At 34.0% G+C, this 24,771-nt stretch overlaps 1 protein-coding gene across 1 annotated transcript in view; it reads right to left on the bottom strand.

Annotated features, from left to right (window-relative positions):
- LOC100372222 (dexamethasone-induced Ras-related protein 1-like) overlaps positions 1-20,201 on the bottom strand; it is a 44,819-nt gene extending 24,618 nt beyond the window's left edge. The window contains exon 1 of the mRNA XM_002735624.4: positions 19,843-20,201. Coding sequence (XP_002735670.1) covers positions 19,843-20,125 — 283 coding nt within the window. The 5' untranslated portion in view covers positions 20,126-20,201. The remainder of the gene's footprint in view (positions 1-19,842) is intronic.
- Between the last annotated feature and the right edge of the window lie 4,570 nt (positions 20,202-24,771).

The raw sequence follows: 24,771 nt of genomic DNA, 5'->3' as shown, positions 1-24,771 counted from the left end.
ATTTAAAGTGGTAAGACGTCTGTCCGTGGTTCAAAATTTTCATCTTGTTGGTTTATATGTTCGTTTAATGTATATTTAATTAATAAATTGATTGATAATACATAAAACCAAGTAACTATTTTCAGTAAATTTCCCTCACGCCACCAAAAACCGTTTATTGAAAATTCAGGTCAATTAGCACAAACCAAACACACGCCCAACATCGTAAGTAGGGACATGTTTAAATCTACGCTAGGTAATATGCGTTGTAAACATGTGCGTCAGTCAGTTTCGTGAACCCACATTAATATTAGGGTCAAAATCATTACCGGATCGGCACCCAAGTACAAAGATATCAATGTCAGAGTTCAACGAAGAGTAGGACGCTGAATTTACATTCAAAATAAATAGGCTCAGATGAGCGTCATGTCCGTTTAAAACACCTGCGCCAAAGTCATTCATCATTGTTGACAGAATGGGAAATGGGCGTTGGATCACGGAAAGTGGCTTTTCCAAACTCAGAGAGCAGTATATGTTTATTTCTAAGAGGAAATGAAACGAGATGGTAACAACTTCCTCACGATCAGAACGAAATGAGTTGGTGTGCACGTTTGCTATAATTTCAAACACAAGAAATGTGTTTACAGATAGTGAGTCTTGAGTTGACACCCCACAAGGTGATAGTACATCAACAACTTTAGCGATGGAATACCGCCGAATCATCTGAGAGCTACGTTGCGGCCAGTTCACCTTCAGCCTCTTCTTTGCACTGACTTTTGCGTTAATGGAAATCGACCAATGATTGAAGAAACTCTGAAAAGACTCACTAGTAATGGGCATAACCAAATGGTTTCCATGCCCAATGAAATAATCTTCGTTGGATTCGAAGATTCGAATTAAGCAAAATAATTGTTCGGGATAAATGTTTTATAAATGTCCATATTAAAAATATACGCCTGCGGTGTATTGCATAATGTAATAGTGCATTAATTGTAGAAGGAAACAGTTCGTTAATTGTATAGGTTGATATGCAATTTTACAGTGTGATAGATACAATGTACAATGTGCATTAATTATTGATAATCTTTTAAATGAAGCAGGTAGTAGTGCAAAAATCTTAGAAAGTAATAATGTATCTAATATTATAATACAATATAATATAATAATACATTAATACACGGGGATAGTGAATTATTTGCACAAGATGATAGTACATTAATTGTACACGGTGATAGTGCATTATTTGTACAAGATGATAGTACATTAATTGTACACGGTGATAGTGCATTATTTGTACAAGATGATAGTACATTAATTGTACACGGTGATAGTGCATTATTCGTACAAGATGATAGTACATTAATTGTACACGGTGATATTGCATTATTTGTACAAGATGATAGTACATTAATTGTACACGGTGATATTGCATTATTTGTACAAGATGATAGTACATTAATTGTACACGGTGATAGTGCATTATTCGTACAAGATGATAGTACATTAATTGTACACGGTGATATTGCATTATTTGTACAAGATGATAGTATATTAATTGTACACGGTGATATTGCATTATTTGTACAAGATGATAGTACATTAATTGTACACGGTGATATTGCATTATTCGTACAAGATGATAGTACATTAATTGTACACGGTGATAGTGCATTATTCGTACAAGACGATAGTACATTAATTGTACACGGTGATAGTGCATTATTTGTACAAGATGATAGTACATTAATTGTACACGGTGATAGTGCATTATTTGTACAAGATGATAGTACATTAATTGTACACGGTGATAGTGCATTATTCGTACAAGATGATAGTGCATTAATTGTACACGGTGATATTGCATTATTTGTACAAGATAATATTACATTATTGTACATGGTAATATTGCATTATTTGTACAAGATGATAGTACATTAATTGTACACGGTGATAGTGCATTATTTGTACAAGATGATAGTATATTAATTGTACACGGTGATATTGCATTATTTGTACAAGATGATAGCACATTAATTGTACACGGTGATAGTGCATTACTTGTACAATATGTTGGTACATTAATTGTACACGGTGATATTGCATTATTTGTACAATATGTTAGTACATTAATTGTACACGGTGATATTGCATTATTTGTACAAGATGATAGTACATTAATTGTACACGGTGATAGTGCATTATTTGTACAAGATGATAGTACATTAATTGTACACGGTGATAGTGCATTATTTGTACAAGATGATAGTACATTAATTGTACACGGTGATATTGCATTATTTGTACAAGATAATATTACATTATTGTACATGGTAATATTGCATTATTTGTACAAGATGATAGTACATTAATTGTACACGGTGATAGTGCATTATTTGTACAATATGTTAGTACATTAATTATACACGGTGATATTGCATTATTTGTACAATATGTTAGTACATTAATTGTACACGGTGATATTGCATTATTTGTACAAGATGATAGTACATTAATTGTACACGGTGATAGTGCATTATTTGTACAAGATGATAGTACATTAATTGTACACGGTGATATTGCATTATTTGTACAAGATGATAGCACATTAATTGTACACGGTGATAGTGCATTATTTGTACAAGATGATAGTACATTAATTGTACACGGTGATATTGCATTATTTGTACAAGATGATAGCACATTAATTGTACACGGTGATATTGCATTATTTGTACAAGATGATAGCACATTTATTGTACACGGTGATAGTGCATTACTTGTACAATATGTTGGTACATTAATTGTACACGGTGATATTGCATTATTTGTACAAGATGATAGCACATTAATTGTACACGGTGATAGTGCATTACTTGTACAATATGTTGGTACATTAATTGTACACGGTGATATTGCATTATTTGTACAATATGTTAGTACATTAATTGTACACGGTGATATTGCATTATTTGTACAAGATGATAGTACATTAATTGTACACGGTGATAGTGCATTATTTGTACAAGATGATAGTACATTAATTGTACACGGTGATAGTGCATTATTTGTACAAGATGATAGTACATTAATTGTACACGGTGATATTGCATTATTTGTACAAGATAATATTACATTATTGTACATGGTAATATTGCATTATTTGTACAAGATGATAGTACATTAATTGTACACGGTGATAGTGCATTATTTGTACAATATGTTAGTACATTAATTATACACGGTGATATTGCATTATTTGTACAATATGTTAGTACATTAATTGTACACGGTGATATTGCATTATTTGTACAAGATGATAGTACATTAATTGTACACGGTGATAGTGCATTATTTGTACAAGATGATAGTACATTAATTGTACACGGTGATATTGCATTATTTGTACAAGATGATAGCACATTAATTGTACACGGTGATAGTGCATTATTTGTACAAGATGATAGTACATTAATTGTACACGGTGATATTGCATTATTTGTACAAGATGATAGCACATTAATTGTACACGGTGATATTGCATTATTTGTACAAGATGATAGCACATTTATTGTACACGGTGATAGTGCATTACTTGTACAATATGTTGGTACATTAATTGTACACGGTGATATTGCATTATTTGTACAATATGTTAGTACATTAATTGTACACGGTGATATTGCATTATTTGTACACGGTGATATTGCATTATTTGTACAATATGTTAGTACATTAATTGTACACGGTGATATTGCATTATTTGTACAAGATGAGAGCACATTAATTGTACACGGTGATAGTGCATTACTTGTACAATATGTTGGTACATTAATTGTACACGGTGATATTGCATTATTTGTACAATATGTTAGTACATTAATTGTACACGGTGATATTGCATTATTTGTACAAGATGATAGTACATTAATTGTACACGGTGATAGTGCATTATTTGTACAAGATGATAGTACATTAATTGTACACGGTGATAGTGCATTATTTGTACAAGATGATAGTACATTAATTGTACACGGTGATATTGCATTATTTGTACAAGATAATATTACATTATTGTACATGGTAATATTGCATTATTTGTACAAGATGATAGTACATTAATTGTACACGGTGATAGTGCATTATTTGTACAATATGTTAGTACATTAATTGTACACGGTGATATTGCATTATTTGTACAATATGTTAGTACATTAATTGTACACGGTGATATTGCATTATTTGTACAAGATGATAGTACATTAATTGTACACGGTGATAGTGCATTATTTGTACAAGATGATAGTACATTAATTGTACACGGTGATATTGCATTATTTGTACAAGATGATAGCACATTAATTGTACACGGTGATATTGCATTATTTGTACAAGATGATAGTACATTAATTGTACACGGTGATAGTGCATTATTTGTACAAGATGATAGCACATTTATTGTACACGGTGATAGTGCATTACTTGTACAATATGTTGGTACATTAATTGTACACGGTGATATTGCATTATTTGTACAATATGTTAGTACATTAATTGTACACGGTGATATTGCATTATTTGTACACGGTGATATTGCATTATTTGTACAATATGTTAGTACATTAATTGTACACGGTGATATTGCATTATTTGTACAATATGATAGTACATTAATTGTACACGGTGATATTGCATTATTTGTACAAGATGATAGTACATTAAATGTACACGGTGATATTGCATTATTTGTACAATATGTTAGTACATTAATTGTACACGGTGATATTGCATTATTTGTACAAGATGATAGTATATTAATTGTACACGGTGATATTGCATTATTTGTACAAGATGATAGCACATTAATTGTACACGGTGATATTGCATTATTTGTACAAGATGATAGTATATTAATTGTACACGGTGATATTGCATTATTTGTACAAGATGATAGTACATTAATTGTACACGGTGATAGTGCATTATTTGTACAAGATGATAGTACATTAATTGTACACGGTGATATTGCATTATTTGTACAAGATAATATTACATTATTGTACATGGTAATATTGCATTATTTGTACAAGATGATAGTACATTAATTGTACACGGTGATATTGCATTATTCGTACAAGATGGTAGTACATTAATTGTACACGGTGATAGTGCATTATTCGTACAAGATGATAGTACATTAATTGTACACGGTGATATTGCATTATTTGTACAAGATGATAGTATATTAATTGTACACGGTGATATTGCATTATTTGTACAAGATGATAGTACATTAATTGTACACGGTGATATTGCATTATTCGTACAAGATGATAGCACATTAATTGTACACGGTGATAGTGCATTACTTGTACAATATGTTGGTACATTAATTGTACACGGTGATATTGCATTATTTGTACAATATGTTAGTACATTAATTGTACACGGTGATATTGCATTATTTGTACAAGATGATAGTACATTAATTGTACACGGTGATAGTGCATTATTTGTACAAGATGATAGTACATTAATTGTACACGGTGATAGTGCATTATTTGTACAAGATGATAGTACATTAATTGTACACGGTGATATTGCATTATTTGTACAAGATAATATTACATTATTGTACATGGTAATATTGCATTATTTGTACAAGATGATAGTACATTAATTGTACACGGTGATAGTGCATTATTTGTACAAGATGATAGCACATTAATTGTACACGGTGATATTGCATTATTTGTACAAGATGATAGTACATTAATTGTACACGGTGATAGTGCATTATTTGTACAAGATGATAGCACATTAATTGTACACGGTGATAGTGCATTATTTGTACAAGATGATAGTACATTAATTGTACACGGTGATATTGCATTATTTGTACAAGATGATAGCACATTAATTGTACACGGTGATATTGCATTATTTGTACAAGATGATAGTATATTAATTGTACACGGTGATATTGCATTATTTGTACAAGATGATAGTATATTAATTGTACACGGTGATATTGCATTATTTGTACAAGATGATAGCACAATTATTGTACACGGTGATATTGCATTATTTGTACAAGATGATAGCACATTAATTGTACACGGTGATATTGCATTATTTGTACAAGATGATAGTATATTAATTGTACACGGTGATATTGCATTATTTGTACAAGATGATAGTACATTAATTGTACACGGTGATATTGCATTATTTGTACAAGATGATAGTACATTAATTGTACACGGTGATAGTGCATTATTTGTACAAGATGATAGTACATTAATTGTACACGGTGATATTGCATTATTTGTACAAGATGATAGCACATTAATTGTACACGGTGATATTGCATTATTTGTACAAGATGATAGTATATTAATTGTACACGGTGATATTGCATTATTTGTACAAGATGATAGCACATTAATTGTACACGGTGATATTGCATTATTTGTACAAGATGATAGCACATTAATTGTACACGGTGATATTGCATTATTTGTACAAGATGATAGTATATTAATTGTACACGGTGATATTGCATTATTTGTACAAGATGATATCACATTAATTGTACACGGTGATATTGCATTATTTGTACAATATGTTAGTACATTAATTGTACACGGTGATATTGCATTATTTGTACAAGATGATAGTACATTAATTGTACACGGTGATAGTGCATTATTTGTACAAGATGATAGTACATTAATTGTACACGGTGATATTGCATTATTTGTACAAGATGATAGCACATTAATTGTACACGGTGATATTGCATTATTTGTACAAGATGATAGTACATTAATTGTACACGGTGATAGTGCATTATTTGTACAAGATGATAGCACATTTATTGTACACGGTGATAGTGCATTACTTGTACAATATATTGGTACATTAATTGTACACGGTGATATTGCATTATTTGTACAATATGTTAGTACATTAATTGTACACGGTGATATTGCATTATTTGTACACGGTGATATTGCATTATTTATTTGTACAATATGTTAGTACATTAATTGTACACGGTGATATTGCATTATTTGTACAATATGATAGTACATTAATTGTACACGGTGATATTGCATTATTTGTACAAGATGATAGTACATTACTTGTACACGGTGATATTGCATTATTTGTACAATATGTTAGTACATTAATTGTACACGGTGATATTGCATTATTTGTACAAGATGATAGTATATTAATTGTACAGGGTGATATTGCTTTATTTGTACAAGATGATAGCACATTAATTGTACACGGTGATATTGCATTATTTGTACAAGATGATAGTATATTAATTGTACACGGTGATATTGCATTATTTGTACAAGATGATAGTACATTAATTGTACACGGTGATAGTGCATTATTTGTACAAGATGATAGTACATTAATTGTACACGGTGATATTGCATTATTCGTACAAGATGGTAGTACATTAATTGTACACGGTGATAGTGCATTATTCGTACAAGATGATAGTACATTAATTGTACACGGTGATATTGCATTATTTGTACAAGATGATAGTATATTAATTGTACACGGTGATATTGCATTATTTGTACAAGATGATAGTACATTAATTGTACACGGTGATATTGCATTATTCGTACAAGATGATAGCACATTAATTGTACACGGTGATAGTGCATTACTTGTACAATATGTTGGTACATTAATTGTACACGGTGATATTGCATTATTTGTACAATATGTTAGTACATTAATTGTACACGGTTATATTGCATTATTTGTACAAGATGATAGTACATTAATTGTACACGGTGATAGTGCATTATTTGTACAAGATGATAGTACATTAATTGTACACGGTGATAGTGCATTATTTGTACAAGATGATAGTACATTAATTGTACACGGTGATATTGCATTATTTGTACAAGATAATATTACATTATTGTACATGGTAATATTGCATTATTTGTACAAGATGATAGTACATTAATTGTACACGGTGATAGTGCATTATTTGTACAATATGTTAGTACATTAATTGTACACGGTGATATTGCATTATTTGTACAATATGTTAGTACATTAATTGTACACGGTGATATTGCATTATTTGTACAAGATGATAGTACATTAATTGTACATGGTGATAGTGCATTATTTGTACAAGATGATAGTACATTAATTGTACACGGTGATATTGCATTATTTGTACAAGATGATAGCACATTAATTGTACACGGTGATATTGCATTATTTGTACAAGATGATAGCACATTAATTGTACACGGTGATATTGCATTATTTGTACAAGATGATAGTATATTAATTGTACACGGTGATATTGCATTATTTGTACAAGATGATAGTACATTAATTGTACACGGTGATATTGCATTATTTGTACAAGATGATAGTACATTAATTGTACACGGTGATAGTGCATTATTTGTACAAGATGATAGTACATTAATTGTACACGGTGATATTGCATTATTTGTACAAGATGATAGCACATTAATTGTACACGGTGATATTGCATTATTTGTACAAGATGATAGTATATTAATTGTACACGGTGATATTGCATTATTTGTACAAGATGATAGCACATTAATTGTACACGGTGATATTGCATTATTTGTACAAGATGATAGCACATTAATTGTACACGGTGATATTGCATTATTTGTACAAGATGATAGTATATTAATTGTACACGGTGATATTGCATTATTTGTACAAGATGATATCACATTAATTGTACACGGTGATATTGCATTATTTGTACAAGATGGTAGTATATTAATTGTACACGGTGATATTGCATTATTTGTACAAGATGATAGCACATTAATTGTACACGGTGATATTGCATTATTTGTACAAGATGATAGCACATTAATTGTACATTGTGATAGTGCATTATTTGTACAAGATGATAGTACATTAATTGTACACGGCGATAGTGCATTAATTGCACAAGATTATGCAAGATGATTGCCCAGACAAATTAAATTAATTACACAGGGCAATGGTGAATTGAATGTGACTCAGGAAATTATTGAAATGGCGTACAGGTACGATAATGAATAAATTTAACACCACTGAATGAGATGTGGCCATATCATTTTGACCTTGCAGAATATAAATGAAATCATAAATATAAATATGACCATTAATGTAGTGGAGTGTGGTTTCCGTAATTAAATAAGAACAAGGTTGCCAGTACACTTTATTTCAACAATCGCAAGGAGACTCGCGTGTTACGTTGACAGAAATGGATGACTTTAATTCGGATGGTCACTACATTACAAAAGTGACAGCGTCTCAACGGGGCCTTTTCAAGAAAATGAAAACTGGGCAATAATTAGGACAATTTGCATCAAGTCAAATATCGTATTCATTAGCTACACTATCCTATCCAAAGAATTTACGGGACTCGGGGAAAGACGAATTACGATGTTAGCCACCTAATAACTCGTGGCAAAAAGGGTGGATACGTGGCTCAGATAATCCAATTAGAATTTCTTCCCGTATTTGGATGTTTCTATTAATAAAGTCTTTATACTGTTTAAAAGGGGTCTGTCTAAAAAAAACAGATTCTGGCGGGTATCTGCTACATGAGTTACACCTGATAGAACCTCACTCTCATTTGACCTTTGACACCGGCCTGTCAATGCACTACGCCTGTCATTAACTATATATATCACACACGTAGTTATCAATGTTTTTTTAATTATATAGATGATTTTAGTGGGGCAGAGGTCTTGGCAAAGAACAGAAGTCGTGTTTATTATACATTGGTGAATTCTTACAGAAATTGGATATTTACGAGTCGGGTCAAAGCACCACGCTCCCATTTACTAAGATTTTTTCTAAGTTGATCTCGATTTTTTTCTAGAAGGATTAAATTATTCTTTAGCGTTATAATCAAGAGTTGTATAATACCTGCCAGGCAGATTATGGTAATTGCGCAGATGAACAACTTTCACCCACCCACTTCAAGGAAATGTACAACTACATATCAATGCATTAGAACTTCCTGTAAAAGTGACAATTATAAATTTGTGATGACATGTATTCTCCAACAATGTAGCAACAGTAATTCTAAATATAGCTGAAAGCACTAACTACAAATTAAAAATTTTCGATGAAAGTTGGAAATTTGATTAGTCTGGGCAGATGTTTAGCGAAATTTGTCTCCGATGTGCTCACGGTGTAATCTGACTATCTTCAATTTTCATTATGCATAGTCAATTGGGTTGCAATCATCCATGTTGTTTTGACATTTATATGTCCAATATTTTCTCATTCTTGTATGAATGCATAATTAATGACGTCACATGTGTTGCCTACATCACTACCTAATATGTGATCTCATCAGTTACAGTGCAGCTTCTCGATCTACTCACAACATATCTTGGAAATTGAGTTTATGAATACCTAATTAGGTCGCGTAATAGGTCACATGATGTGAATGCCAAAGTAATTACCTCGATGTGGATTCATATCAGATACCCATAAGTCTACCCGCCCTTTGCTATGAAATAATCCAATAAATTTACTGCTGATGTATTGAATAGGGATTCATAACACTAACGAATACTTTACAGACGGAGGGTAAACATAATTATATTTTCATAAGAAATAAAACAAACACTTCACCAGGAAACCTCCAATTAGCCTGCAAAATGCCTACGTACACCACGGCCATCTAATTGGCACACTTTTGTATAAACGTGATTAAAACAGACATCCTTTCTCATAGAAACCGCACGCGTAAGTAAGTAAATTATCCTCAAATGAGAATTTTACCATCTGACTTTCTGCCTAATTACTATGAGTAGCATCCAGGGAAAATCCCCCGATGAATTAGTGTATAATTAAATTAGCAACTGTCTGTTACTCAATTCTATTTCATCTCCGACACAGAAGAAATTAAATGGATGTTGTAACTTGTTTGCTTGTCTGCAAATTGAGTTGGCAATTTGCCGCTGTGTGCCCATGTTTATTACATACTATATACAGGCGCTGTATAATTTGTTAATTTGCTATAGTGTGAAACAACTGTGGAAATTTCAACGACCTCATTGGAATGCACTGCATATATGCGTTAAAGCCGTTTTCCTATAGTATTGTTGACGCATTACTCCTACGCGCCTAATAGGAAAAATATATCGAGCTTTTAGAATATGTATATCTTGTCAGAGTTACATGTACACAGTTGCTAACTAGAGTCTGCACAGCGCTAATTGATCATCAGTAGCTCGATGGTCTATACGGTACACAAACGATCGTCTTCCCTTCAGCACATCAACAGTTGCAGTATTATAACGACGCAACAGTTCACATACAAGCGATTTTCCAAAAGTTTCAGGCAAGGTAATTGCTCAAACCTAATTATCTAGGAACCCTAATTAACAAGTGTCAAGCACGTGGCATCGTATCACGGGAACTAATGTTGTCCGTTGCAGACATATGTGTGCGGATGTGAGATAAGAGGACTTGACATGTTCGGAGAATAGAAAATATGTGAATAGTGTAATCTTTGAATATGTTAATGAATATGATAATTCTTTATTTGTAAAATAGACAACACAAGGAACTCTTCTGTTTTAATTCACGGTTTTAGGGATAAATTTCTGGACCTTAAATTAGAGTAGTTGTACATCTGGTTCCTCGCTTTGTCAACATCGGTCAATGCACTTGTATGATTATTTGTATAGGAAAAGTTATTTACACATAACTTGGTGCATTTATTTAAACCGTAACAAATTTATAAAACCGCAATGAATGGTAAATATGTTAAAACCGCGTTATATATCACCGCAATCAAAATTACAAAACGCGCGTATTGTAAGCTTTTTTTAACGCGACCACAGCAAAATGAAATGAGCGGTTATTTTGCAGACTCAGTTTCTTCAACCTTCACGTTAGATATCCATGGCTTATCACTTACTTGCATGCCATAAATTCTTTATATTATTCTATGATACCTAAGTATTTAATCTAACGAACATATGTAAATTACATAACTATAGCTATACAGATTTGAATGACTAAAACTATGTAAAACTATCATAAGGTTGTACCGCGGTTCTCGTTTATTCGGGATATCATGAACAAACATTTATATAAAAAAAAAACTATCAATATTTATATTTATATATTGCGCGCGCATATTATGCTAATTGAGTCGACGTCATGGCGTACTTTGCAATTCTCCCCTACCGTGATATTTGCATCAATTCACATAGGTTTTTCTCTACTTTCGACTGATTTCAGAGCGACTGGACAATAAACACAATATGACAACATGAATCTAAACTCTTTGGCTATATTTTGGTAGCGTGTACAATAAGTAGGTGGCATATATGTTATTCATTTTCGATATGTCCTGTATTACGTCACACTATGGTGACACGCACCCAATGCACGTGATACGATCAGATACCCAATACAATCGATTTGACTAGGAATTATTAGTTGTCCCGCTAGTAGGTTCTGGAACATGCAGCATTGACACTCATTATAATGCCTTGTGACCCATGAATGGTTCATTTCACCAGTCTGAACTTAATCAGTAAATGTTTCAGGCAGATATTGCGATTTTATGCTTTCACCCAGATATTTAAATCATTAAAAATTAATGAATAAATTGTCTTCATTGAAATGCGGGAACATCATGATTTTCCAATATGCCGTGTACTCAGGTCAGACAAAGGAAATGTTGTTCTTCCGTCACATAACCTACCACACTGAAGAAAATTGGGTACAGCTGGCATCGTCGGTGTTATCGACCTCAAAAATAAACTTAAATGAATCCTCCTGGAGTATGAAGAACATTGATAGGGGAAGAGTTAAAAACCAAAACAAATTACATTGCAACCAACTGGAAAAGTACATTTTTCAAATATACATTTATTTCGTTGACAATTTTAATGAGATTTCTCACTTATCAACAATGTACATGTTCACAGATCCCGCATAGAATACATTACTTTTGTGGAATTATAGCATGACGGTTTACTGTGTAGAATACTACTTCTGACAGCTAACAACCGTTTCCCCACATTATGACCTTGTTTAAAGCCTATAATATCCATACCTCGTAGTAAAATGTGTAGCTTAACTGACCTACTGACTTACATGCAGCTATTTGTACACGTTATAGTACACGTTTTATGGTAGTTAGATTTCTTTGCAATTAGATTTGAAGCAATCGTGATCGTTCATGATTACAATATCGTCTTAACGTTTGTGTGTAATTCGTGTCTACTTGCTATACCCAGCAGAGGAAAATCATGAATCAAACTTGCTGTTTTGGGTTCGACGCATGCGTAAACTGAAATTTGTTATACCAATTGGTTGTCGCCTCTTTTATAATAGTACAGATCATTCTTTTTTATTTGACTTTGCATTTTAAAATCGTGTCTCGAGAGAATCGACATATCCCGAAATAATTAACGATACGTTTTTTGTATTTAAAAATAGAAATCGTAGTATAATTATTCTCCGGACTGGAACAATCACAACAGATTGGTAGTTTATAAGGGAATGCTGGGCAATTGCATTGACGACAATTAATTATTTTATGTACAGCATCAGTAGCCACAATAAATGAGGAATAGGAAAAGGAATGTGGCAATGTGAATGGCAATCACTAAACTACAATGACGTAGGGCATGGCGGCGTCGGCAACATTGATGATGTGCATAGCAACGCATCATTCAAAAAGCATCATATCTATACCTACATCTTTTCTTTTCTATTTTGGGGGAGATTTTGGATATCAGCTACAAAAAATACATATTTGTGAAATAAAAACCATATGCTGCCTAATTACTTAACCGATTTGCCTAGTTTTTTGTTTGCATAAGCATGCTTTGCCTTATAAGTGACCCGAACACCATTAGATTGTATATTCTTTGCAAATTCTTTGCACTTCCGCGCAACATATAAGACAAACCTTCTGAACACATTCCATAATATATACAAAGATTATTGTACCACACAATATTAGAGGTTATAGTTCACGCTATACAACTTTTAGCATGATGACGAAAATCAATGATTCTAATTTCGACCGAGCATACAATGAATAGGATTCAGTCAAGACTGGGATAATGACGTCATGGCTGATATGCAGTGAGTTTTCAGAAATTACTATCCATTAATGGACGAGATGACCTAGATCTATACTATTGATAAGATTCAATGATGCGCAACAAACTAACACAACTACATTTAAATTAAATGTACGTATCCATTCTCAATAATACGTAGCATTGTTGCACGTAGAAACGGCAGGCTCGTACTCGCAAAAACAGTATCTACATTAAATTACACTATGTAAAGCTGCATTCATATTTAAGCGTGACTGAGTGCCTTGAGTGACAATATAATTGAATATTGGTCTTAGCACACGCTCAGTGGTAATAAGGTTCAGTTGAGGCGTCGACATAGCCGCTTAATACGTGTATACGTGTAATTCTGTACTAATTTCACCTGTTGAAACATGACAATGTGAGTCAGGATTTATTAAAGCTTAGTGCTAAGAATTACTTTCTCATGTTTCATTTCACCCTCTCGACAGCCATCGATAAACAGCCCCTTCACTAGATTAATTACAACTTACATTCATCAGCATATATTGTTATGTTATTTTATTTGACCTCCGTGGATATTTAAAGTAACGTTTTCCTAAGCCGGCCAAGACATCAAAAATATATAATTGTCATATATATATATATGATTTCTCAGCCTGCTAATAACAAATTTTGCAAAATATTAAAATTATAAAAAGACGAACAATTACGATATACAAAAATATACACAAACCCAATGCACACATTCACAACATTAACAGTATTTCCGTCACGTGACGTTTACACAAATATACCAACAGCGATGTTAATTTTAAACCAACTTAAAATCGTATATTTACCCTCTATTTATAGAACTACAAAGCAGACAAAACGACTCGTCTAACTCTGACACTGACGATAGTGAGCGCAGTAAATTTGCATAAACACAAAAGGGTTATTTCGCATTGTTATTCGGTGATCAGCAATTCAATAATGTCACCATCAAATTGAAGTCATTATTTGATTGCGTTAAAAGTGTATTGATGAAAGGAAGTACTCCGCGATAGCTCAGAAGTTAGTTCTTTTCATCAACCCCGGAACTAACAGCATACAGCAATAAGCGGTCTTGGCGTGGTCAGTGTCAACATATAGTGCGAAATAAACAATGATTTGTAGATTGGGGAATTATCTTGACTTTAAAAGTACTTTAAATTTAATTAAAACAGCCGGTGAATAAATAGCTAATACCACCGGACATTAGGGAGTATACCCCATCTGTCCTGTGGTATTAATAATTTATAAACTTCGGTTTAAAATTGAATTGATTCAAAATATTTTAATGCCTATACCAAAACTAAAACATGTATACATGATACCATTACGGTCAGTCAATATAGTTTCAATACATTTTAAGAAATGAGCCAATACTTTGCGAAAAGATTCGCAATACAACATAAATGATCATGTATGAAATCAAAATACTATACGGCGAATTCTATTGGAAACAAAAAATCTGCGACGCTTTCAATTCTGTAAATTCAGAAACTTCTTTTGCAACTCTAGCTGAGGAAACAATTTATCGTGAACCGTATTCAACAACAGCGAAGGATATTCCTGTTTGCAGTCGGCTAACGTTTTAAAGTATTTTCACACTCCCCATCCTCGTACGTCATAATTGAACTCTTTCTTATTTTCACTCACGTAAACAATTTCAGGCAAGGACATAGATTGTCATATAGATTTAAAGTGTTGCTGTAGACATTAAATTATAGAACCATGTACCAAAATGGCATGTTCCCTTTGATTGAACGGTACCACGTGCTTCTCTAATCATCATACTACTGGGGCCGAGCACTTTGGGACAACGCAATCAATATTGCGAGAGAATCCAATGCTTGTAGGCATTAGTAAGGATCGTTTAAAACATCCAACCGAGTATGTTTTGTTCATGTTAAGAAGTTTAGACAATTCTTATTTACAAATATTACATCTGGCATTTGTTTGTTCAGCGTTGTCGACTCCCGACACGTTAACCACACGGTCGATTTCCTTCTTTTAAAGCCTGTCCCTGTGCATATTTTTGAGTTTTCGACATTTCGAGATAATACAACTAATCACGTGATAACAGGGCCGGGAATAATTGTTTAAATAATTGGTTCGACAGAGTCACATCGTGTCCTTGAATTGTTATCACGCAATGATGGGCAGTGTGTCGTAATTTATTCGCTAAATATTAATAATGTAGTTTGATATAGAACTTATGAAAATGAACGAATACGTGCACAAATAGCGACAAGGCAACTGTATTTATCAGCATCAACATCATAAGGCATTGATTCTATGAAAACGTCTTTTCATAATCTATATATCAAGAAATCCAATACGTAATTATATGTTTGTCGTTATCCCTATGAAGTTCCGTTATGTGTTTAGACTAAACGCTAGGCAGTTTTGGACAACATTGTCTTGTTGCGAACTGTGTACCGATCGGTTTTTCGCACCCGATTTTTCTGGAAAGAAATACGTTGCTACAGATAATGCCTGCAGCATTATCATTAGACAATGTCTTACTTGAAAACTAATTATTAACGTGTGACGCAAGGTGACTTAAATCATATTCAATAAACTTTCCAGCTGAACCTTAGACCCCACGCTCAAACATTCAGAAGAGGTAGGTTTAACGAAACACGTTATTTGTTATAATTGTCTTTATTTTTTACATTTATTCAAATTGCGCTAGCCAAGGTAAAGTGCTTTATGATCACTATCGAAACTTGTTTCCAGTAAATTACACTTGACCATACAAAGAGATTAGAACTACTGCAAGTGTATGTGTTGGTATGATATACGGATTTAAGAGGAATTTCATTCCACAGACCGTTCACCATTTGAGGTGTTACTGACTTAAACTTCTGTTCTAGCAAGACAACAAGGCGTTGTGTTGATTGAATTAAGGGGGTCTCATTCGTTTGCATTTGGAGGTGTCTCATCTGCTGTATTTATATCTTGGGTATTGACTTTATCTCATCAGTGTGGGACAGAATACATCATGCTATGCTATGCTATAACGTGTTTTTTTTTACAATGGATGAATACAATGGTTGATTACGAAAAAAATGGTACATATCTTACCAAAACAATAATGTGGTGTACAAAATACCATGGCAATGGTTAAAGAGCGGTCTGTTCTATATATTATACATATATCTAACCACTAGCTGATGTAGAAACATGTAGACGTGATTTGGAAACTGACTTAAAATGACATCATACAAGATAAGAATCAGCTTGTCAATAACTATGCTATTAGAAGACACATGTTATGTGCAGTATTTTTAATAGGTATACATGTTACTCGAGATAGGTACTATAGATGGGGCCAGTGCAGGCATTAATAAGATACAATGCCCTGAAAATGCTTGCAGGTAAGAGCTAAAACATCTGCTATGATGAGTTACATCTTGTTCGCTTCCTTTCATTAAAAAAATGCAATTTTTAAACAGTGAACGATTACTTGGCATTCGCAAATGGCGAACTTTTTTTCAAAAACGAAGTTCATACCTACAAATTTTCAATAATGTTCACTATTTTGTCTCAGTGACTGTGACGTTAATGCGGAGAATACCGCAAAATAGCCACTCAGGTAGTACAGGTTCGCCTCGATTGTTGCTACGCGCCTATATATATTTCCCTCTGTGGATTGTGTTTAACTAATTTTATATTATTAATATTTATGATTACCTGTAGGGTCGTTATTCGGTTGAATTCTGTGTGTTTTTGTGTTTTCTGTGACGTCATTCCAGATAGGGTGCATACGATGTGAGTGAAGGACTACAAATTAATAACTCGGAAAAGTAAGGGATTTACGTTCTGATGATATGTGTATAATGTATGAGGCAACTGGGAGTGAATAGTACATTTTACAAATACACATGTGTGTGCTATTGAGTCAAACGCGGTTTTCCCGACATTTTCTCCGTCAGTGTGTCATGGATGTGGGGTCTGTGTCATGGACCTGAGAAAAGCTCCCCCGGTCATCAGATAACAAATAATCTTCTCAGAGAAGGAGCACTAGTACCACGTGTTGACGAATACGTTTTAAGTTAGTTGCCGTGTAGTCTATTATATTCAGCCGCGATGGACATCAGCATGTTAATAGAGATATCTTAGTCGATCGGTTGGAACCGTTCGTAGGCATTGACAAGAATGCTACTGGGATTGCTGTAATCTACAATAACAAACCTAAGACAAGTTACACGAAGGCGGTGTTTGACTATAACCTTTGACGAATATATTAGATACACATAGGACGAACAGTTTTATCCAACCCAAAGTAATCGATGCCACAATTCCCCGAATACAGTGGAGGTGTTTAGAATGACAATTTATTTTCACGTATGTATGCAAGGTACGCAGTCATATAGTAATGTCACATCCTACTCTTTATGCCGTGGGGAAATATGTTTATAACAGGCTCATGACTCCATCCATTGGCGCGTTAGCTGCCATATTCAAAGATCTTCACAATATGTGTGGATGACTCATGACTGACCTCATCCAAATTCCGAGCTTTTGATAATACACCTTAATGATAATGCATATAATGCATCAGCTTAGATAAATCATACCATTTGTGCAGAAAACCTATATTAAAACCACTAGAACGTAACTGCTATTAGGCACCCAGTGCGACATAATAACCGTCTATGCCTGCTTTACAATTACACACACCTAATGTATATTGATACGACCTATATTTCATTGCGCAGGGCATGTCAGAGCTAACGGAGAGCGTATTGCCTTGATGTTAAATACATGTTACATGTTGGGTAGGTATTATTAAAGGTGTGCAGATATATTCACCATTCGGTGCAATTTATTCGATATAACTAGACACCTTGTACACTGGTAATATCACTTCATTGTAAAGTGCATTATTTTCCATAGTAATGGCACCACTTATACTATCGGTATGTCTAATTAAATGTTACATTACGAGGTATTCGCGCTGAAGGTTCAACACGTGAGTAGTGTATATGTCAAAGCATGAGTCCATTATACTCGCTGTCTGAGCGCAAAATTTTCTAGCGGACATAAATACGTGCAATTTCGAGTAAGATGAATAAAAATTGCCGACTGAGACGTGTGGCAAGTAGCACTCTATATCGGTTGTACAACTCCCGGAGAGTGACTGTGCGCGTGTGATATAAGTGTATTCAATATAATCGCTTGCGTACGTTGAAAAGGTATAGAATATCCCACGACCGAATCTTGCATATATCTCAATGCACCTACTCGGTTTGAATATTAAAATAGTACGGTGAATACATATTTAAATTACACCTAACATGCACATCTCAAATATCGATCAAATGCTCAGTGGACCAATTACGTTTCCATCGATGGAACCATTCTGAGTCCACAATTCATTCTAATAGTATTAGCTGTCAATATAACGTAGCTGAGAAAGCTCTCTGTGGACAAGGTTTTTTTGAAAAGCCTATCGCTGAGGGTTCACACGAGGTTACATAGCTAGTTACGCTGCAACAAACACATGACTTCTACGGAAAGAGAGGGTGTTTTTGGTTACGAAAACGAAAAGCCGATACTGATATGATATGATAGCTTAAACAGACTTGTGTTTTACATGTCATGCAAAAATATAGTTCAATGACCGCAAAGGATGATGAAATTAGCGAGACAATTCCCAGTTCCTGACCACAATACTCAATGAATTTGTCGATGCAAACACACTTACCCGTCAATAAGGACAGCCTTTCCATCGCTGGAAAAGGATTATTTCCGGAAGTGTCTAAAATATCCAGACGATATACTTCTCCTTTGATTTTATAAATCTTTCGATGGAAGTCTTCTATTGTCGGCGTATAAGATTCGTCGAACCTGTTTTCTAGAAAGCGATTCACAATAGCAGTTTTTCCCACTTTAGCGGTTCCCAGCATCACTAACCGGTAGCAATTTTTAGCCAGAGCATTCATTTCAGAGTCTACTATTTGGGTGCTGACACTTTGACTCATTGCCATGGTTACATACAAACCGCCAAACCCGTGATTTATGTCCACCCTTCAGCGGGAAAGCCTCTGGAATGAAGCGACTATGCCGAATACGTGCTGCGACCGGCTACTGTTGACGACTGACTGTTAACGGCTTGGGTAGACTTTGAATCAATACACAACCCGAGATCGGGTCATCAAGATACCTCTCACGTTCTTCTCTACTGTCACGTCCAGGACATTATTGCACAGCAAGTCGGCTGTCTACACGTAGCCTGCGAGTACAAAACCCCTCGCCAACCTCACTTGCCAGTAATGCTGATTGTTCTAAATCCGGTGATTGCATACATGCATAACAGTGGACGTACTTCTTTAATGTTAACTGCTTTCCTCATGCCCAGGCGAACTAGATTTGACCGGCGACTACGCCAATTAACTGTCCTATTTCTAAAGGATATTAACTATTCATTATTCAGACGCAGTTGATATGATTAATTCCAATATGCCCACACGTCGATATAATGCCGTTCGTGACAGTGAATACTAGATACAGGACTGGTTAACCTAGGAGGCATTATTAATTATTAGCATGTACATCGTATAAACATGGAGAAGACCTCTTGTTCCCGGATGTAAACTAAAATGGATTGTCAATGAGTTATACACTATCAATTAGGAATTAGTTATTAATTGCGCTGTCGTGAGAGGGTGGTGGTTATCAAAAGATACATCGGATACTGAGTATCGGCCTACGATCCACCTGTATTCACAGCAGTTTATATCTGGTACAATCGCCGTGATTTTAGGACTATAGTGTTGAGAGTTTATGTAAATTGTCATACAGATAAATTAGTGACGTATAATAAATATTTCACACCAATGATCTTCCTGTTCTCAGTTCATCTACCCGACTGTTACTCGTCACGGTGCTATTCAGCTGACTCTGCCAGATAACCGCAATCGTAATGGTGCAACATAAGCAAATATTAGTTGCGGGATTCAAACAGATACCTGGTATATTTTACACAAAAATTTAGATTTCTCTCCAAATAAACTGTGTATGAATTAATTATTTGATTTTTTTCTACTCGAATGTGTGTTTATCACTGATATATCAACCTATAGCTTGGTACGCAATGCGTTTATATATTTAAACGGGAACAGCTATAACTTGTAGGTTGTAGTAACTAATGAGTAAATATTCAAAATAGATGAGCATGATGATAAGTATGATGTATTGATTCCCAAGGGCTATAGTAACACATTGCTTGAGAAAATGATGTCTGTTTTTTTTTTAGAAACACAATTAAATTGGATTGCCACTCCCAAGGGTAAAATTAATAGCAGTTTTTTTTTTAAACAAACACTTCCACCAAATTAGACAGTCTTTCCCATAAAAATGTAATCATTACAGTGTTTAGTATTCGAAGTATGACATAAATACAGATTTTCTAGGCATGGTCCAAAATCAAAATCGAGACTCACGCAAGGAACAAATGAATACATATGCATACTGTACAGACACCAATCAACCATAGAGTCACGGCTATCGTCTCGGCACATATTTTGTATAATTTATCCTCGATGGGATAGTAGATGAATTAGTATGAATCTCCTAAAATGCTCAGTTTATCCACCAAGATCATTATCATTTGTTTCGACTTTTGTTAAATGGTGTTCGTGTTATTATTTTTGTGAATAATTAATGTGGTCACAAGACAGAATCTGGTGTTTCTATATCATGGCATACTAGATCCCGGGCCACTTGACTCAAAATAGGCATGCATATTTATTGAAATCGACACGTGGAAATGAGTAGTTCTGACTGGCCTTGTGTTATACGTCGCTGATTAAGCCATACACAATTTTGACCACATCTATACATTAGGTAACGAATCAATCAGAATGAGAGTATGAAACAAGAGCATTTTTCTCCTGATTTACATTTAACGAAATTAACAAATCTGATATGAAGTATCCAATGACTAAAGCCAAAAATACATTTTTTTAATGAAAACAACATGTTCATTTAACTTGGAGAAACAAAGCTGACAGGGGCCGCCTAATATACACAAATCAGGCTAATGGTTAGCAAAAACATGATGTTTAAAGTTGCAACTGACAGACGCGAATTAAACGACGCGTGACGAGCACCCCAGCTGCGGTAATGGATAACAATGTTATATTGCCCGCACGTGGCGGTAGGACATATCAAAATGATAGATGCTGGTAATAATGTAGCAGATAAATAAAATATAGTTATTACATTCAGAGTGTGAATACATACAATGGCATGCTGGGATGTATGTAAAACAATGATATTTCTAACAATTAAAAGAGTGAAAATCACAATTTCAGACAGCAATGCAGCGATTGGTAACACATGTATTACGTAAAATGGTACAACATTTCAGATATACATTTGGCCACTTTTTGGTTCAAATCGTATAGTTTAATATACTATCATAAACCTTTTTTTTTAATTTTCACTTATATTACTATAAAATTCACCGTTTTCCATAACAAATAACGTATGGCCGCTCTCTAATGCATAGAAAACACTCTATTCCTATACTTGAAATGCGCATACCATCAATGCTGTTTAAATTGAACACAGGGATGACATGCTTGGTTTAATTGAATCACGGAGTACCATTATTAGATAGTTTCCAGTAAATTCCCTTGGTATTAATAATCTGCCTAGCCTGGCACGCGATTGTACATTCAATCTGATGTTTGAAATGTTGCACTGACTGGATCTATTTCGAAATACCGCAAATACACCCGGGTTGTATTTAAGATCTGTTTGTTTAAACTTAATTTAAAAACACTCGGCCGTGGATGATTAAATTGCTTCGTTTAGGTTTGGGAGGGGCTTAGGTGGTTTAAATTACCGTGCACAAGAATCGCCAAAATCGCGTAGCGCTTTCGGATGATCGTTACGAGGAGGGATTTGCATATTGCATAACTGTTGAGATTATAATTGCTGAGGGTTTTAATTATCAACCACAAAATTAAAAATATATATCTCTAAATTCAACAGATGATATATTCATGTCTTTAAAATCGTATTCGCAACTAAAGTAATTACGACTTTTTCTTTAGAAACTGCATTCTAAATTCTTTCAAAAATACAGTATGCCATTTGCATAATGGCATTTGTTTTAAATAAAATGTGTTTTAAAATTAAAAGTACTATAATGTGCTTAATTACGCGTTTTTGAGTCAGACAAACGAAACGGTAAACGCAAAACAGTGACATGCGTGTTATAGCTGTTGTGTCGTTAACATAATTTCGAAATGCTATAAGGTAAATTTCTCGAGGAAATAAAAATGTCTTGTGATTGACATACAAATCACGAAAACGTCACGAGTGTCACAGTTGGGGTTGAAATAATCGTTAACGTCTGCTGCCAGCATTTTATCTATTTCACACACTGTTATGGTTACGACAGTTCTGTTTTCAATAAAATCTCGCAATCGGTGAAAACTCTATTCTAAGGAACTCGTTTATTAGATCTGTATCCAATGTGATACATAACATATATGAGTGAGCTAGAATATTTTATTATAAGAGTATTTTGTTTTTAATTCATGCAAATTAGTAATGTTATTCAAAACACAACCAATGAATAATTATTTTAGAAAGGTTTATTTCACGTACAATATAGCAGTATGATTTAAATTATTGGTTCGAGTGTGTTGGAGATGCAACCGATCATTAAATGCCGACCAATATCAGGTTATATGAACGCAACAATTCCTCTTGTCTAAAGTAGGGGTGAGTAGAACAACTACACATCGAAATGATAAGCCAATATTGGAGGAGAATTTCAAGCACCCAACACAAATGACTGTTAGACGATCAATCAACAACGGTAAAATAACTGACAAGTACATCAAAATAAAATCAGTATGAAGACATAATCAAATGTATTTTATATAAAACTGAGTTATTCACCAGACATTGATATCATCTGTTTAAATAGTGACATACTGTTTATTAGTGAAAGTTCGTAAAACTATGTCAACAATTCTTTAGAATGTTAATCCTTGATGATATCCCAGAATACACCATTTAAAAAAATCGCGTCCTCTAGTGAATACAAGCTTCTATGACGTGAACAATGGCGTACGAGCCAGTGTTTTTCAAGACGACAGCTGTTTATTGGACCACTACAGATATGACGTTTTGTGTCGTCATCCATCTGCGTTACAGAAGCGCCGCGTGACTACAGTTGAGCCGAGGCATACACAAAGTAAAATTTGATACGACAAAAAAAAAAACTGTCGACAAACAAGCTTCTCAGTGATTCTCTGTCTGACTGATGTCAGGGTTGAAGTGTCAGGGTTCGGCAGCCAATCAGATACAATCAAAGTACCTTTGCATTAACTCTGTGAATATAGGGCGCTTAATTATAGGAAAGGTATTAGAAAGGCTGGTAGGATTACGCATAACACAATCGCAATGAACATAAATTCTAGTTACAACTATTGATTCTATATACGATTGTGTAATATAATCTCATGAATAAAAGAGTGTTTAGCCTATAACTATATGGGCTTGAACGGCGCCGCCTGCGGTGATAAAAACATGATAACGAGCTTGAATCACTGACAAGTAATTACAGAACAGTCATCCACTAAAAGGAACCATGCATATATTTTGAATAATG

This window comes from Saccoglossus kowalevskii, chromosome 8 (assembly GCF_978046115.1).
Source record: "Saccoglossus kowalevskii chromosome 8, keSacKowa6.1, whole genome shotgun sequence".
Taxonomy (NCBI): Eukaryota; Metazoa; Hemichordata; class Enteropneusta; family Harrimaniidae; genus Saccoglossus; species Saccoglossus kowalevskii.
This window is presented reverse-complemented; position numbering and strand designations above follow the sequence as displayed.